Here is a 19,323-nt window from a genome sequence, read left to right as displayed (position 1 = left end):
GGAGTGGGGAAACAGGCAGGCTAAGCTAGCATAGTGACAGCCGACACACAGAATGACAGCCTCTGTGTACATTGTCCCCACCTTCCCTGTCAAGAGGCTGGAGAAAGCCAGGTTCCTTTGATTTCTGGGCTGGAAATAGAACCCACTTCGGAGGCTGGAACAATGAAGTCTATGAAGAGTCAGGAGATCAAGCTCTCCGCATACTCCCAAAGAAGGGGCCCAAGAGCTGGACTCAAAAGTCTAGAGGATGCTGGGAGGAAAGAAAGATGGGTGTTTTGAAGCACTTTGGGCCGCATGCAGCAAGATCACTGGGCACCAAACACTGCTGGGAAAGCTTGCTTCAGGGTGAACATGAGGAAAACAATCTCTTCATAGTTATTTGACTCATACAGACACCCAAATTGCGGGGAGCCATCAGGGCCGTGCCCCATGTTCTGCAAGTCCGAGTAGGCACAGATGCCTGTTGCCAACAGGGTGGGAGCTGACCAGGTGGTGGGGTCCAGTGGCTTCTGATTGAGGTACACACCCAGGTTGGTCCTCTTCCGGGAGTCTGTAGGGTGGGTATAGAGCAGCCACACATCTAAGGCATCTGCCTTTGAGGTGGGGTTGGGGAAAGCAATCACACTTCCATGGCAGCCTTTGGGAGGCTCTACAAGTTTACTCACTACCTGGTTGTCCTGGAAATCCAGGCCACTGTTAGGACTTTGTGCCTGGACCCTGGCTCCCAGGCAGCTCCTAGCATTGAGATAGACCACCCTCTCAGCGCCAGTGCCAACCTCAGCCACCTGGCACTCCAGCGAGTTCTGGGACACAAAGTGGCCCAGCTCCCATGTGCTCCCATGGTCATGGCTGAGGAAGCAGAAGGCAGAGGGGGCAGGTGCATGGATAGGGGGTTGTTTCCGATAGGCATAAGCAGGGACCAGCAGGCTCCCAGCTGTGTTTCGCAGCTGCAGACAGTGCCCAGGACCCACGCCAAATGTGGCCCAATCCTGATGGGTGCTGCCAATGGTGGTATCTGTAAGGTCCTGGACAGCGCTCCAGGTCTTCCCATGGTCAGTACTGGTGATGTGGCATAGCCGTGTGACATTAACCCCAGTCTGGAGCTGGTGGTGTTCTGATATTTGCCCACGGACAGCGATGAAGAAAAGGAAAAGGGTCCTTGTCTGCTTGTCATACAAAGGACATGGGCTCATGGAGCGGTGGCCCTCCAGGTAGGCTTGGGTCACCACCTCCTCAGCTTGCCACTGAATGTGAAGAGAGTTAAGAAAGAGAAACACAAACTTGAAATTGCTTGTGACAAGGACAGGCAGGCGCTACTCTGGGGGTCCATGGGGCAGGGGTATCTTAGAGATGGAGCCAAAGGCGGTGAAGAGACTACTTCACCTACCAGATGCCACCCCTCTCCCCCAGCGCAGGAGGAGTCAGGCTCCTCTCCCTGTCTCCATCCCTCCCATCCTCCCCCCTCCCCCACCGCACTCCCTGAAGGCTCTGTTACTTTGCTTCCAACCAACAGATATTTATGGAGCACCCATGACATGCCTGACCCCCAAGGCACAAAAGGAGCTCAGGAGCCAGCAGATGGTTCAGCAAGTCAAGGTGCATGCCACCAACCTGGTGATGAGTTCAATCTCCAGCACCAGCATGGTGGGATGAGAGAACGGACTTACTCAAGTGCATGCACATACAAACAAGCAAGGAAAGGTGTTTTTGTTGTTGTTGTTGTTTTTTTTTTTTGGTTTTTGGAGACAGGGTTTCTCTGTGCCTTTGGAGGCTGTCCTGGAACTAGCTCTTGTAGACCAGGCTGGTCTCGAACTCACAGAGATCCACCTGCCTCTGCCTCCCGAGTGTTGGGATTAAAGGCGTGTGCCACCACCGCCCAGCAAGGTGATTTTTGTTGTTGTTGTTGTTTTTTGTTTTTTTTTTGAGACAGGGTTTCTGTGTATTGTTTTGGAGCCTGCCCTGGAACTCACTCTGTAGACCAGGCTGGCCTCAAACTCACAGAGATCTGCCTATCTCTGCCTCCCAAGTGAAAGTGATTTAAAAACAACAACAACAAAAAGGTTAAGTAACTATGGTAGGAACCTTTCCTAACCCCATCCTTCCTCTTCCTGGCTGGTCCAGCATTCTTAAAAGGCAAAGGCTTAGTATGGACCGCAGAAGGCTGGTTGATGCCAGACAGAAAATGAGGGTCACCTTGCATCACCTGCATTACTTATGAGACTCTGCCAATGAACTCAGAGATACTGGAGATTCACACTGAGCTTCCCTGCGGTCAGTGCTACAGCATGTACGCCACAGCCATCGTCTACGCCTAGCCTACATCAGTTGCCCCAGTACAGGACTCCAAGTACAGACAATACCAAAAGATCGATGGCCACTGTGTTGCCTGATCCCTGGATGCTGAAGAAGTAGTGACATTAGCTTGAGTTCATATTTTGAGAATGAGAGGCCTAAATAGGTAGCCAAGTTGCCTAAGGCCATCCCTTGGATAAGGAATGAACCCAGGCCTTGAACTCGGCTCCATCCTCTTCGAGCATCATGACTGTGTATAACAATTAGGTGCCAGTCAAAAGAAACTTGGATGCCATACTCTGAATAGCTACCATGTATTTGTGATGAGAGTAATGTTACGAGGGCCACACAATCATCCAACCCCCAGTCCCTAGATTAATTTCCCTCGGAGGGTATCGCTCCTGTTAAATGACAATGAACTGCCCCACCCTTGGGTGTTCAAGGATTCTGGGAAGCTCAGTCAGGCACGTGATGAAGCATGTGGTCAGCCAACAAAACTTGCTCCTGGTGAACCCAAGCAAGGTCTGGGTTGGGTACTGGAACCCCTCAGCCATCCTGAATGTCCCTGAATGGGTTTCTGTGAGATCTATGCCTGGTTCCACAGCACCCAGGTCCCCCATGAGTATGTGTTGAGACATCCCAGCTGGAGCCACTGCAGCAGGGCCCTGCCTTACCTGGACCTGATGGGTGTCTGCATTGTAGCTTCCTCTTCGTAGGACAAACAAATCTGCATGCTCATCCGTCTTGGTCAGACGCTTTTCCGCAAAGGCCAGCAGGGTCTTCTGCTTTGACAGGTAGATCAGAGCAGGGATTCTGTAAGCATAGTCTCCTGTCTGGAATAGCGTCTCCTTCTGCAGGACAGGGCAAGTCGCCATGGGCCTGAGATCTGGGCAGGAAGAGAAGCCACAGTGTCTGCTGTCATACCTGTGCCAGGAGCTAGAGTCCTTCAGTCAGGTGGCACTCATATGATGGGCAAGCCAGGCCCTGTCTGGTGGCCTGTCCTCTAAAAGGTTCTGTCTCCTTTCTCATATCCCCAAACCCCATTTGCCAGTTGTGCAGTAGCACTGGCAGGACTCCATCTAGGAATAGAAAAGTATGTTTTTGTATTAGGTTCCTGACATAAGTCAACTGTTCCCCTCACAACAGATTTGTGACAACCTTCTGCTGCTAAGCCTGCGTAGAGTAGAGAGCTTGCTGAGTGGCACTCCGCAGCTGTCCGGATGCCAGGGAATGACACGGGAGCCTTTTATAACTCCAGAGCCCTAGAAAGCTGTTCCAGAGATGAAGAAAACGCCTCCATTCCCCAGGCTCAGTTCCCACAGCTGCCTGAGGCTGATAAACTAGCTGCCCCCACTGTGTGGGTGCCACCCTGAGGCAGGCAGGGGGTGGCTGTGGATCTGGAGAGATAGGCTGTACTTACTAATGGGGCTGGGTGGAGCCCTAGAGATATAAGAAAATGAACAACAATAATGATAAGTATTTGCTGCAAAGAACTGGGAAGTCAGGGGATAACTTGGTGACTATGGTTGACAAAGAGTTGACAGCTAACTTCTTAGCTGGAATAACCTCGTTGGCTGAGAGAACCAGTTGCCAAGGTAATCTTCAATAAAGGATGTATTTGATGACCCACCTATCCAGAACATAAGTACAGATGTTAAGACATAAAGCCAGGCATTGGTGGTGCACATGTTTGACCCCAGCACTTGGGAGACAGAAGCAGGCAGTGAGTTCAAGGCCAGTCTGGTCTACAGAATGAGTTCCAGGACTGGGCTACACAGAGAAACCTGTTTCAAACAACAACGAAGGATAGGACATAAAACATAAGAATTTAAGAACCCCTTGTTCCTGTGTGGAGTAAAACCCTCAGGGTCTGTTGAGCCAACTCTTAAGACTGAATCTTGGCACCCCTCACTCTGTCATACTAGCTGCCCACCCTCCCTAAGAGTAACTGTTGCAGGATATTTGAGCAGACTGTGTAAAGATATGTCGATTTTTTTTTTTTACCTTGCCTGCCTAAGGCACCTTATTGGTTTAATAAAGAGCTGAATGGCTAATAGCTAGGCAGGAGAGGTTAGAAGGAACTTCCAGGCAGAGAGAGGAACTTAAGATGAATCTAGGTGTGGAGAGGAACACCAGAGAGACACAGAAGGAGTCAGACACACAGAATGGAGGAGAGGTAAAAAGCCACATGACAGAAAGTAGAAACAGGCTAATTTAAGTTACAAGAGATAGCTTGGAATAAGCCTAAGCTATATGCCAAGCTTTCATAATTAATAATAAGTCTCTGTGTCATCCCAACAAGAAAGCTTGCTACAGGTAATGGCTTCAGAAACCTCAATCAGATTGCTGCCGAGGGAGCCACCAGCTTCCTATGAAGTCTTACTTACCCATGCCTTAACCTCTGGGGAGAGGACATGAAAGAGTGGGGGCAGCTAGCAGATGGCAGGGGCTGTTCTACAGTTTTCCACCATGTAATTTATTATTCATTTAAAACTTGTTTTTTTACCATTTTTTGAGCGGTGTGGTCTTACCAGCCGATTGTTCCAGTCACAATGAATGTTACTGGGAAGAGGCAGGAGACTGACATTTGAAAGGGCAGATGCCAGCTAAGGGAAAAAAATGTTCAGTGGGTGGAGACAAATCTTTGCTTTAAAATGCAGACTTGAGCTGGGTGGTGGCAGCGTACGCCTTTAATACTAGCACTTGGGAAGCAGAGGCAGGTGGATCTCTGTGAGTTCAAGGCCAGCTTGGTCCACAGAGAAACCCTGTCTTGAAAAAGAAAAAAAATGGAGACTTGAAGCTAGGTTTGGTGGCTCATGCCTACATGTGAAGCTGAGGCAGGAAGAACGTTTGCAATTCAAGTCCAGCCTGGGCTAGACTGAGGTGGTTTAAAACAACAACAACAACAACAACACAAAAACAGAAAACAAAAACTAAAGAAAACAAAATCTAGGCCTGCACACTGTAATCTTGCTCTATGGATATAACTGTCATAAAACTTAATAAGAAAGAGTTGAATAGAATTAGAAGAAAAAGATGAGAAGAAAGATGATGTCTCAGTGTCTTAGAAACTCAATCAAGGGCTAAAAAGTTGGTCCCTAATGAAAATAAAACCATATAATCAGATTTAAAGGTTGAGTTTAAGATGTCCCCAGGGCCAAAACGTTCTCCATGTCAGTGAGCTGGCCTTCGGTATACAATGTGGGAGGCTAACACCTACAAAGACACCTGAGATGGAATAGGGAGTCAGAGGAGTCTCCAGGAGGAATCAGAACAGAGGCATGAGCAAGTCCTGGGGTTCAAAGTAGAGGGGCCGGGGAATGTGACTTCAGAGCAACAGCAGGGGTTGAGACCAATATGTTGAGCCAATGGGCTCAGCACAGGGATGTGACAAGAGACATGGTTTAGAGAGAGGAGAAGATGGGGTCTGGGGGAGGGTTGGAGGCCTCTGGTGACTACATCTCTTAGATGGTCCATCCTACAGAGAAGGACCACTTTCTGTTTTCAAAAGGGATGCATAATATCACACAGTACACAATTCAGCTTCTCAAAGAGCCACGCAGCGAATTCAAAGGACCATCCTAAAGCTGAGCAGACACTGCCACTATCTAGTTCCAGATGTGTTCATTGCCCACCAACAAATCCTGTAACTGTGAGCAGTCATTCTGCTCTACCCCTAGTGGCTGTGCAGGGATAGCCCAGTATAGTTTGGGTGGTGTTCCATGATAATTAATGAGGTTGGCCTTGTTTGCACAGGCCACAAAAGTTAGATTTTAGCCTAGGGGCAAGCAGAAGGTTTCTGGGATTTTTTTTTTTTTTAAGGCAGGCGATTGATCCAATCTAATCAATTTGAGGGGAGTTCCTTTCTCAGTTTCAGGGAGAGAAAGTAGATGAGCCTGCTACAGTTCTCCTTGTGAGACTAGATAGAAATCTGGATGAAACAGACAATAGTGACCAACATGGTGGTGTCTCCTAGAAACTGAGGCAGCAGAAGCAATATGATCAAGAGTATGTACTGGTCAATTTTTGTCAACTTGACACAAGCTAGAGTAGCTTGGCAAGAGGGAACCTCAACTGAGCAATTGCCTCCATTATATTGGCCTGTGGGTGTGTCTGTGGGGGCATTTTCATGATTAGTGTTTGATGTGGGGGTGCCTGGCTCTCTATAGGTACCAATCCTGGGCAGGTGGCCTGGATTGTCTAAGGAATCAGGTTGAACAAGACATGAAAGCAAGCCAGGAAGTATTCCTCCATGGCCTCAGTTCCTGCCTTGAGTTTCTGCTTTAGCTTTTCTCTGTGATAGGGCAGGATGGAGATGTGTAAGCTGAATAAACCCCTTTCTTCCTGGGCTTCCTTTAATCATAGTGTTTACCATAAAAACAGAAAGCAAACCAGGTCAGGCCTAGTCAGTGTTTATATGGGAAGCTGGGCCCTGGTTTCCACAGTGCTCATGACTGTTTTCTGGATACCTCCTCCTTTAGTATTTAGCCTCCTTATGGATGGCAACAAATGTAGCCATTCCCATCACAGGGCCATGTGGTATTCTGGGAACCTGGGACCGACCAGAAATAAAATAGGCCAAGAAGCTTGTTCTGATGAAGTGGGTATTTCATCAGGGATGAAAAGGTCAATATTATTGCCAATATCTACATGGCTCTTGCCAGGGCTAGGGTCTGGATGAGAATTGACAGCAATTACTTCATCTAACCCTCAGATTTGCTGCCCTCTGTAAGCCCACGAAGCTCAGAGTGATGCCTTTTATAGAGAGATGCTGGAGTGGAGGCAACAGAGCAGTAGATACCTGCTAAGGCAGGTCCATCTGGAGGATGCTCATCTCTCTAAACCGTCAATCCCTGTTATTAGAGACAAGACTGAGCCCAGGAGTGGAGAAGATCAAGGAAAAAGGACTTCAAGGTCAGAACAAGGTATCTTACCTACCCCCTTCAGCCCAAACCCCACACCCACTAACAACTCCCCAATCCCTACCCAGGCGTTCCTTACAAAAGGCTTTGTATTCTCTAAGTACACAATAGTTGTAGAAATCCTTGTGAATTATATTTAGAAATTTTGTTATTCACAAATATTTATTCATCATTTAATTCTCCCAATACCACCCCCCCCCCCCACACACACACACATGCTAGACATTAGTACCATGGTCACCAAGGCTTAAGTGGCCAAGCTGAGTGCAAAGGCACTTCTGAACTCTGTCCTCTGCACTTGAGCAGGTGTCTAGGGCCCTCTGGGGCACCTGGGCACAGCTCTACCGACAAACAGTGGCAGTCGCTTCCAAATGGTGCAATGGAACAAAACTAAATTCAAGAGTCAAAAACTCAGATTCTGAGACTGGATGGAGACCACTCAGTCAATAAAATGTTCACCTCGAAAGCAGGAGGGCCTGAGTTCTATCCCAAGAACCGGCGTCAAAAGCCAGGCCTGACACAGTATGCTTACAATCCCTGGGAAGGCAGGGACAAGGAGATCCCTGGGACACCCTGGTCAGCCAGCCTAGCTAAAGTATGAGTTCCCAGTAAAGTGAGAGACTCTGAGGAATGACACCCAAGGTTGACTGCTGGCTTCCACACTCACCCACCCAGACTCAGGTTCTGGACCTTTATCGCCTCCTAAAATATTGTTCACTGTTGGAAAAGTTTCTTTGATCACAGTGAGTGTAAGGCTAAATGAGGCTCCCACAGAGGCCCCCTCCATCAGCAGTAGATGAGCCTGGATGGAACCGGAAGAGGCTGGAGGGTAGTCGGGGGCCTCAGTATAAGCCAAGACTTACTACAGTAGACTAGCAACGAGAAAGATGACACCATCGTGTTCAATGCAAGAAATTGCCAATAGATCAGAAAGGACTACAATAACAGCATTTCATTTGGGCCTCCCTAAGGCTACCCAAGGCTGACTGACGTGGCTGTGGCCACCAAGCTCAGAACATCTTCCAAGAGGAAGTTCACTTCTCCCACATACCCAGGAAAGCAGGCATTGGAGCTCTGTCACAGCTGTGAGGAAACTAAAAAGTGGGTCAGGAAGGTGGTAGGTGGCTCCCCACAAAGACACACCCTAGGTGGTGCAGACACGTGGCTCTGATCCTGGATCTGCCAGATGCCACAACCCACACACCCCAGAGACATTCAGCTGAGGGTCTTGCTGCCTCCTCGTCCTTTCCCGCTGGGGTACAGCCCAGCACATATCTTGCAGAGCCAGAGGTCTCATTACTGGTTCACTTGCTCTCTTCTCTTCAAGGAGATGCTTAATAATTTAAAAAACTGGCACCTTCTCAATACTAGGAAACACAAGCAACCAGGCCCTGCCCTTCCCATCAGGACCCCAAAGAAAAGCCAAATGTCAGTAGTTATGGGGAGGTCTGTTTCTATCCACAGAAAAGCCTCTGTTCTGAGTTAGTTTTTAGTTGGTCTGAGTCAGTTAGTGAGTTTTCAGTTGCTCTGAGTTAGTTAGTCTGGATGGACACTACCTATGGGTTCCAGCCCTGGAATGGTGTCTTTTCTCCAAGGAATAGCAGTTGTCTACCCTAGGTGAGTGCCAGTCCAAGGAAGGCAGCCTCGTGCAGGGCCATTAGACCAAAGTGTGGTCAGCCTCTCCCTCAAGAAAAAACATCTCCAGCCAGTTCAACAAAACTCCACCTAGATCCAGGGCTTGGTGGCATTCCAGTCCCAAACTGATGGGGGCCTTGAATCACATGGAACTGATGCACTGAGCACTCTCTTTACAAGTTTAGAGCAAGTCATTCAAGAGTAGAATCAGCCAGGTGTTGGTGGCGCACGCCTTTAATCCCAGCACTGGGAAGGCAGAGGCAGGCGGATCTCTGTGAGTTTGAGGCCAGCCTGGTCTCCAGAGCGAGTGCCAGGATAGGCTCCAAAGCTACACAGAGAAACTCTGTCTCGAAAAACAAACAAACAAACAAACAAAAATGAGTAGAATCAGCAGCTCAGTTGCTGACCTGAGTCCCTTCCCTGCCTGTCCCCACCCTACATGTACTCTTGGTACCTGAGAACCCATGAAGGTGTGTGTTCCACCAGCATGGGCTGAGATACTATGAGACCAGTATAATCTTTAAACTGATCTCACTGGAAGCTTCCCCACGCACAACAACATCCTTCACACGATGCCCTGGCAGCAAGAATTCCTGTTTATGTCAACAAAGGGACATATGGGTCAATTTAGAGATAAGTCATACCTCCAGGAGCATGTGCCAAACAGGATCCAGGGAGGTCTGGGCTTGTAAAGACAGACACAGTGGGGATCTGGTTTCTAGAAGGTCGCTGTGGCTCCTGTAGTCCCCTGGCCTGGATTCCAGTCTCAGCCCCTCTGTTAGTTCGTGCCTATATACACCTAAAGGAGTGCTCCCATTTGCCTCCCACACATCTGACTAGGCACACTTCAGGGACAGTATCAGTGTCCAGGCCCAGCCCTGGCCTAATTAGCATGCTGTCTCTCGTTAGTCTGGAAGAAGTCTGCCAGCTACCAATCCAGTCACTCCTGAATCAGAGATGACCTGGGGCATCATGAGTCAAGTTGTTTCTTACAAATGGATGCATTGAGCAACACACACTCAGTGGGAACAGACTTCCTGGGGTTTGGAAAAATGTAATATTCCTGGGGAGGAACAGGTTGGAGGCACGTAGAGCTTGGCTGCCTTCTGGCTCAGCCAAATGACTCCTTAGATCCTCAGGTTCTCTGAAAATGAAGATGAAAACCTCGTGTCAATCATAAGCTGTGTGAAAGTGCTCAGAAGTCAAATGGAGCCCCCTTTGTGAAGCCCTGACCACAGCACTGCATCAGCCAGAAGGCTCTGAAACAGGGGACTTGTGCATTTTCTTAGTCTGCTTTTTTTTTTTTTTCTTACATTCCAATCCCACTTAGTCTGCTTCTTTATCGCTGTGATAGACACCATGACCAAAACCAACTGTAGTTTATTCTATCACTAAAGAAAGTCAGGACAGAAACTCAAGGCAGGAAGCAGACCCCTGGAGGATTGCTGACTATCAGTTTGTTCCTCATGGCTTGCTCACTTTGCTTTCTAGGACCACCTGCCCAGGGATCATACCACCCACAGTGGGCAGGGCCTCCCACATTAATCATTAATCAAGAAAATGCCCCAGAGGCTTAGCCACATTTTCTCAATTGAGGTTCTTCTCAGATGACTCTAGCTTGTGTCAAGTTGACAAAATAAAATTAAAAACCTAGTCAGGACACATGCATATCTGATAGCAGTTAGGAAAGGCTCTTTTAGAACACAAAGGCCAGCTCACACTTACACAGGAAATATAGCATGAACAACCATCCTGTCCAATGTCAGATGGAGGCCACCCTTCTTCCTAATCCTTGTAGCCAAGAGCTACTTCAAAATAACTTATAGAATCCTCATTTTGCCTCTAAAAGTTTTCCAATTTCCATTTCTCTTCAAACACTCCCACACATGTTCTCATGGCCATGTCAATTTCCAAATATATCTCATTCCCCACCCCACCCCCTCTCTTGTTCAACAGCTACCTACAGAAAGCAAAGATCTTCATGCCTTGCTTACTCTAATCTGAGGTACTTCCCTACACACCATTGGTGTCTCCATGCACTGATGGACAGATGGCTGTCGTCTATAAGGATGGTAGCAGACAAACCATCTGATCTTTGGTTATAGACCTAGGAGATGTCAGCCCCTGGTGATGAACTCTGATCTTCGGGCCCCACCATGTCCAAGGCTCCATGGCCTTTCCCAAAGGAACAAGTCAGTTGGGGCACAAAGACAAAAGCATAACCCACTTTGTTCCAGTCCTCTGCAGAACATGGATGGGCTGAGGACAGGACATATCAAAAGACAGATAAAGTCAAGTTGGTTTCAAATCATATTTTTTGTCTTAGTCTTGGCCAAAGATGGAGAAAGGGCTCCCTTTTATTTCCTTTCTTATACTGGACAAAGTCCTTTCATGATATCTTCCCATTGGCTCCTCAGGTCTAGAATATTCCCTGGCTCAGAGCTAAGCACACACACTGAGTTCTTTATTTCCTCGGAGGTTTGCCATACCTGTCCACCTCCCTGGTCACAGTGACCCTTCTCTATGCCCTTTTCTAGGTCTTCACGCTCTGGTCTTAGCCCCTGTTTCTCTCACTAGTTCTGAAAGATAAGTCAAGTCAATGTGGACTTGGGATTTCTCCATGGAAGCTTCACCGTCCCAGTCAGTGTTCTATTGCTGTGAAGAGACACTACTACCAAAGCAACTCTTATAAAAAGAAAAACATTTAACTGGGGGCTGGCTTAGAGTTTCAGGGGTTTAGTCCATTATCATCATGGTAGGAAGCATGGTGCTGAAGAAGTAGCTGAGAGTTCTACATCCAGACCCACGGGCATCAGGAAAAGAGAGTCATTGGGCCTGGCTTGAGCTTTTGAAACACCAAAGCCCACCCCCTGGTGACACACTTCCTTGACGCCTTGTTTTCTCACCAGCTGACCAGTGGGTCCCTGAAGAGTGTTGTTTCAGAGTGCCTTAAGTACAGGAGACTAAGAAAATGGCCTAATGTGGTGGCTCACTTGGGAGGCTTAGGCAAGAGTGTCCTCCTAAGAGGCCACCCTGGGCTACATGATGAGTTCTGGACCAGCTCTGGCTTATAGAATGAGACTCTGCCTCAGAAAGGCCACAGAGAAGAAAGAAAAAAAGTTAAAGTTCTGTTTAAATGCTATGTAATGCAAGAGAAAGTAGGGTACAAGATGGCAAAGAAGGCCCCGCTTTAGTGAGTTTACTAAATGCTAAAAACTCTGTTAAAAGATAAAACCAAACAAAATCTCATTGATGCATTCCCCAAACTTAGCATGGTGCCACAGATGAAGCACAGTAAATATCTTTTGTGCACAGAATTGTTATTTTTTTATTTTAACATTTATTTAGTTCTCTGTTTTTCTAGACAGTCTCACATGTAGCTCAGACTGGCCCAGAGCTTGCCATGTATCCCAGACTGGCCTCAAACTCATAATTCTGCTGCTTTAGCCTTCTAAGTTCTGAGATTATAGGCATGCACTAGCACACGCAGGTGTATAGTAAGTCAATAAGCACCCCTGGCGATCAGTTTTAACTAATGTTATTACAGATGATGTTCATGTACTTTCCAGTACTCCTCCATGGACATACCAATTTCATTGTTAGTTTATGTAACAAAAGAATAAAGATGTCCAGAGAGACAACAAGAATAATATATGGAAGGAGCCAGTTGGCATAAAAAACTGGAGAACTTTCCTAATCTAATAAGCCATGCGTAACAAACACAGCATGCTGAGAAATGCCTACAGCAAACACAGGGGATGCTGTGTAAATACCTTCAAAGGGGCACGAGACTCATGACCCTGCTCACTGGCCTGCTCCCATTCTCAGAGACTTCTTTCTCTTTCTTAATAAACTATTTTTGTTACCTACCACATGTCCTTAGTGCAGTTCCTTGTCCCTGGTCATGAGAACCTGGAAACTTCAGTGGGTACCCTCCTAACATTCCTCTGTATCTTTGACAGCTGGCCCAGCCAGGAAGTAGGATCTGGACTGTTTGTTGGTGTTTTTCTTCTGTGCACCCCCTTCACTTTGGTGGGGCAAGCTCCGTGAGAGGCTGCTAGTGTGGGGGCAGCTATCTGTTTCCCTCCTTTCTATCCTTCCCCCACTTCTGCTGCTAGAAGTGGGTGTTCCTAAAACTTTTCTGCTGACCTAGGGACCTCACCTAAGTGTATTCATCGGCAAGCAAGCTTATGCATGAGCTGGCAGCTGTCGAGCCTTCAGAACTCTAGACTGAAAGGCACTTGCCTGGGGGTTGAGGGTGGGTTCACCTTTAACTTGTGGCAGGAACCGTAGCAACCCAGAGCTGAGTCCAGGAGATAAATGGGTCCTGCAGTGCTGAACACCACAGCATAAACAGAGGCGCATGCTCACACAAACACATGGTCATAGGTGGAAACCAGCAAAGATAGTGGTGTCCATACAACTGCTTGGAGTCTGCCTGCACTACACCCCAGACTTTCCTGCTCTGCTGGCATTCATTCCTACAACCCCGTCTCCCTCTCTTCCATAATTTCTTCCTTCCTTTCACCTTCCCAGCTGCTCCAGGCAGGCTGGCAGGAATGACAGACAGATGCAGCTGTAAGCTTGGGCATTGGCCACACAAACGCTGACTTTGCTGTCCACGAGGTCCTATTGCCCACCAACTTTTCAGGCTGCTAGGGACAAGCCACTCCTAATTTACTATGCTCCCCACGTTCCATAGCTGTGATATAGTCACCTCTGCTTCATCATACCTTAATTCCTCTCAAAGCCTCTCTATGCACGTACTGTGGGCAGTGCTCCCCCCGGGAGCACGGAGATCATTCCTCCAGGTTATAAGCAGTCCCTTTGAGCTTGTAATCCAAATGGAGAAGGGAGGACCGGCTTTTCTCACTTTTAACCTGAACAGGGATTTAAAACAAAAAGAAGTCAAAGCCGGCTAGTCACATAAGCCCTCTCCTCCTCTGAGCCTAGATGCCCAATAGCTTGGGACTGTTTTTAGGAGGCAGAGCTTATTCCATGAGGTAAGAGAGAGAAATCACCTCTGGCATGCTCATAGCAGGGACTTGGTCTTGGGAGAAGGACTTAAATCCCAGATAAGGTGACTGCATAAGAGTAGGGCATTCAAAGCAGTCAGTCCAATTCTCCAGGGACTTTGCTCAGACTTTCCAGCAACTCAGGTAGTCTGAGAAGCAGGGCTTCAAGCCACCTAGATCTTGGGGACCAGGGCAGAGGACAAGGATGCTTCTCTCCACTCTCGAGCTCCTGGTACGACTTTCCCCACATAGTGTCTCTTGAATTAATACTGCCGTGCAGTCTCAAGAACTGGAATAAGAGTTTTGTCAATAACTGAAAATCTTAAAGAGATGGTCAAAGAAGGGACCCGTAACTGGTCCAAGTGTTGAGAGTGAGTGACAGCTTAGCTCTAAATGGGACATCCATGTCACCCTCTCCAGGGTCCAGGGAACACTGTGGAAGAGGAGGTGGAAGGGACTGTAGGAACCAAAGGATGAGGAAGGGAGGGAGGGAAGGAGGGAAAGAGAGGAAGGGAAGGGCAGAGGCTCGATGGGAGGAGAGGGACTAGTTTGGAGAAACAGGGGGTAAGAGAAGCGCGCGCGCGTGCGTGCGTGTGTGTGTGTGTGTGTGTGTGTGTGTGTGTGTGTGTGTGTCTGTGTCTGTGTGTGTGTGTGTCTGTGTGTCTGTGTATGTGTCTGTGTGTGTGTCTGTGTGTGTCTGTGTCTCTCTGTGTGTAATGACAGTGCATTATATACAAATATGATATTGTAAATGTATTAGAATTAAATTAGAGTCTGAAGATGGCTCAGTACTTAGGATTCGTTCACAGCCCCCATATGGAGCTGCGTAACTCTAGCTCCAGGGACCCAATGTCATCTCTGGGCTCCAACCCACAAACAAACCTTATATTTTAACTCCCTAAAAATCTGTGTCTTCTATAGTGCATGGCAATTTCAAACTAAACTCCTTCTGATGAAGGGAATCAGCCAGCTTCTGCTCCAGGGAATCCAAAGACCCCTCGTCTCCAACCAGTCCATAGAGTAGAAAGAGAAGCTTGCAGTTCCTTCTGGACAGGGATTCTGTCTCTTACCAGCATTGAAGACAGGACAGAAGATTGACTGACCATCACCTGTCTGCTCCCCCAAAAGCTTTCCTGGACCACAGCTCTCAGCAGGGAGTCATGGCAATAGGATAGGGATGGGGAGAGAGCAACATCAAGATGAAAATGAAGAAGCCACTTGGCAGAAGTCTGGAGAACCTTCCTTCCCTGAGCCACAGATCACACAGAGAGCAGGTGCAGAAGAGTACACAATGTATAACAGTGAGGGAAGGTGGGTGCTACGGAAAAGACCTATCAAGGGTCATGAGACTCAGAATGGAGTTGGGTCCCCAGAGCTCATACAGAAGTCTATGCATGGTGGCATGTGCACTTGTAATTCCAACACTCCAGAGGCAGAGACAAGGAGGTGCCCCTGGGCTCTCTGGTCAGCCAGTCTAGCCTAATCAGTAAGCTCCAAGACAGTGAGAGACCCCCATCTTAAAATATGGCTGACAGTAATAAGGTGAGCCACCCCTTTAAATGTGGTAGCTCACCCCTTTAGTCCCAGAACGCAGGAGACAGAGGCAGGAGGTTCTTTGTGAGTTCAAGTCCAGCCTAGTCTACATGGCAAGTATAGGATAGTCAGGACTACATAAATACATAGAGAGACTTTGTCTCAAAAAACAATAATAATGAAAGTAATAATAAATTAAAAATGAAAAGGAAGGTGGGTAGCATGTGAATAACAATAGGGAATCTGTCCTCTGGCCACCATATGCAGGCGCATGCATGGACGTGGGAACATATTTTAAAGTCAAAGCATGGCAAGAGGGTGACTCTGTCCTAGCTGGATCACCAAGTGGAAAAATCTCAAACTAATGTGGAATGCTTGATCCCATGTGCAAACTTAACTTATATTTAGGTCCAAAGGAGCAACTGATTAAGAACATTCATTGGATGAGTCTCCTTTGAGAGCTTACATCCATGTTCTACGGTGTGGGTGTGTCTGACTTTCTTCCCCCAATGCCTTTCTGCCTCTTAACCCCAGTGCTTCAAATCTGTAGAAAATCTCTTAATATAAACTCCAAATTTACTTCAACAAAATTTTGTTTAACACATGCAGCATAGTTAGCACCATACTCACTGGGAAGGAAGAAGCAGGAATGTCACAGTTGAGGTCTCTGGATAGCCTATTGCTTATGTAGGAGGAGCTGAGCTGGCGAAGGCAGGGACAATAGCAGGGCCGATTGCCATGGTTTACTGAGGAAGACTGAGAGGACTAGTGGGGTCAGGAGGACCTCTTGAGGCAGTCCATCGAAGAGGAGGAAAATGTCTCCGAGGCAGAGACAGAACATCTCAGCAGAGATCTCTCTGGAAGGGAGGTAGGAAGTGTGACGAGCCTCATGTCAACAGGATGGTGCCTGGCTTGCTGAGGTCATGCTGACTGATGGGCCTGTCTGTTCTTTGAAGGCACTCAGGATTTTTTCCCTTTGTCTCTGGTGTCCTGCAGCTGAGCTCTGGGTTGAATGTGAATTCTGTTGAGCTGGCCTAGGACTCAGCATGCTTTCAAACTCGGGACTCTTCCTTCCACTCTGAAAAACACCTCACTTGTGGTTTCTTTGAACACTTCCTCTCCTCCACTCCCAGTGCTCTCCCTCACAATGGCCTGGTTAATAGCTCCTACATTTTCGTGATTTTTCCTCCCTGTGTCTGGGTTTGAACCTTTTTCATATTTTCTGTATCTTTACCTCCTGCTGTTTCATTCAAGACCTTCCCCAAGCCTATTTCCCAAATCACTAAATCAAAATTTGTGCCTAAAAAAATTGTTTTTAACTTTTATTTAGCTCAAAATTCTCTTTAAGACAGAGTCTCACTGCATAGCCATGGGAGGTCTGGAACTTGCTATAGAGACCAGGCTGTCCTGGAACCCACAGAGATCTGCTTGCCTTGGCCTCTTGGGTGCTGAAATTGAAGGTGTGAACCACCATACCCAGCTAGTTAGGATTTTCAAAAAATATTTTTAGTCTTATAATTTCTCCTTTGTTCTCCGAATCTACTTTTTAAAATAATTAAAATTAAAACAACAACAACAACATATAATTGCCAGGGTTTATACCTCCACAAGAGCAAGCTATACAACTCTCTCTTTTTTTCTTTTGTTTTTTGTTTTTTGCTTTTATTTTTTTTGTTTTGTTTTTTTGAGACAGGGTTTCGCTGTGTAGCTTTGGAGCCTATCCTGGCACTCGCTCTGGCCAGCCTCGAACTCACAGAGATCCACCTGCCTCTGCCTCCCAAGGGTCTCTCACCCTCTCTTAGCCATTGTTGTTTTTGCTTAGACGTTAGTTCTTTCATCTTATAAAATCTGTGTTCTCTAGGATGTAGGACAATTTCAAAATTAACTTATGATGCAGGAATTCCAGCCAACTCCTACCACGGGGAATCCAAAGCCTTGTCTCTGACCAATAGATAGAACAGGGGGAGCCTTATGGTCCTCCTAGGTGGGAACTGTGTCCTTGTCAGCATGGAAAAATATAAGAGGATTGAACATTACCCTTCTTTCCCCAGGAGGGCTTCTGGAGCTCAGAAATTTCCCGTTCTTGTTTTATGGGTTTCCCTTCTTTATTTCTCGAAATATTTTGCACTTAATTATCTTATTTTACTATTTTATGTGTAGAAGTGTTCAGTTGCATGTATATATGTTTACTATGCGCGTGTCTGGTCCTTGTAGAGGGCAGAAGAGGACATTGGAAATGTCCCTGGAAATGGAGTTACAGGCAGATATGAACCGCCACGTGGATGCTGGGAATCGAACCCAGGTCCTCGGGAAGAACAACCAGTGCTCTAACCACTGAGCCATCGTTTCAGCCAAGCGCTTATTTTTAAGCTTTGTATGCATGGATTTGTTTAATTCTAATAGCAACCCTATGACACTGATACTGATTGTTATGTCCGTTTCACAAAAAGAGAAAACAAGGCAACCAAACCATTGTTACACCATCAGAAATTTGCAAAATTGGACTTAAAAGTAAAAAAACAAAACAAAAACAACAACAACAAAAAACACAGGAGTTCAAAATATCATGGACTGAACTGAGTAACCCAACAATTCCTAAGCTGGGGGGGTCCTATGACCTAACATAATACCTCAGAGTGTGACTGCATTTGGAAATACATCTATGAAGAGAAAAGGTAAAATGAGGTATGGGCTGGTATCTGGCTGGTGCTTTGTAAGTAGAGGGTATTTCATAACTGAGTTGGGCACACACATACTAAGACAAGGAGAATCTAGGCATCTGCAAGCTGAGAACCAAACCTGCTGGCACTTCAATTCTAGACTTCAAAAGAGACCCGCCTCAGATGCAATCAAATCTCGGACTTTGAGCCTCTGTGACTGAAGGCAGTAAGTTTCGGTTGTTTAAGGCCTCCAAGCCTCGGCACTTTGTTAAGCGTTGGGCCAGCAGAACACCGATCATCTTCATACACAACTGGTTCTAACCTCCTCCTTCAGTCAGCTCACAGACTCATGGATGTCTAGCTTGCTTGGCTATTGTTACTTGACAGAAAAAATAAGAGAAAAATGTTTAATTTTCATGCTCTGGAATCACAGTAGGGATAAAAAGTTCACACAACTGCTTTTAGAATCTGTGTTTTCTGTTATTTCGATTTTCCTGTTTGTCACCCTTCTCATTGATTTGAGAGTCTCCCCTTTGTGTTAGGCTGCCTCAAGGGTTCCATGTGTCAGCTCATCCTCACAGGGAATCCTCATCCAGGTGTCATGAGTGGATGAGTCGTTCTTACTGGTGTCTGGGTTACAGAGGCCTCCCTCCCCCACAACTGCCTCTTCCTATATTTGAGGATTCGGAGACTCTCAAATGCCTTCCTCAGTTTCCATGTTGGGATTTCTGATTATCACGAGCATCTCTGAGTTAGACCTCATCTGTGGCTCCAATGCAAGCTTCTATTTCCTGTAAGCAAATCGAATTTCTTCCCATAGCCTGGGACATTTTTCAGCTTCTGCACTAGAAGCCCTTTTCAAGTTTCCTGTTGCATCTGTAAGGTTCGGATTCTTATGTTCTTGTATGCATTCGTTTAAAACAAATAAAAGGAAGGGGGTGGCTCAGTGAGTAAAAACACTTTCTATGCAAACATGAGGACCCAAGTTCAGGACTCCAGAACCCATGTAAAGCTGGGCATGGGAACAGGATCTGAATCCCAGCACTCTTGTGGTAGGATGGGAGGCAGAGACGGGACAATCTCTGGGAGCTTGAGGTCCAGTGAGCCTGGTGTATGCAGTGGTGACCAGCAAGAGATCCTGTCTCCAACACCGTGGAAGGAAAGGACCCATACTCAAGGTTGTCCTTAGACCTCCACACACATGCCACGGCACATGCATGCCCACACTCACACACGAACATGCTTTCACACATATATACAGACGTG

General features: G+C 47.0%; 1 protein-coding gene across 1 annotated transcript; it reads right to left on the bottom strand.

The window, feature by feature from the left end:
* Positions 1–268: 268 nt before the first annotated feature.
* Positions 269–13,729, bottom strand: Neu2 (neuraminidase 2; the record flags this gene model as incomplete). The annotated part of the gene is given in 3 exon segments (NM_001246735.2): positions 269–1,244; positions 2,967–3,178; positions 13,583–13,729. Coding segments are annotated over 2 exon segments (1,140 nt in total). The 3' UTR covers positions 269–305.
* Between the last annotated feature and the right edge of the window lie 5,594 nt (positions 13,730–19,323).

This window comes from Cricetulus griseus, chromosome 2 (assembly GCF_003668045.3).
Source record: "Cricetulus griseus strain 17A/GY chromosome 2, alternate assembly CriGri-PICRH-1.0, whole genome shotgun sequence".
Classification (NCBI taxonomy): Eukaryota; Metazoa; Chordata; class Mammalia; order Rodentia; family Cricetidae; genus Cricetulus; species Cricetulus griseus.
The sequence above is the reverse complement of the archived record's forward strand: the minus strand, read 5'-3'. Positions and strand labels throughout refer to the sequence as shown.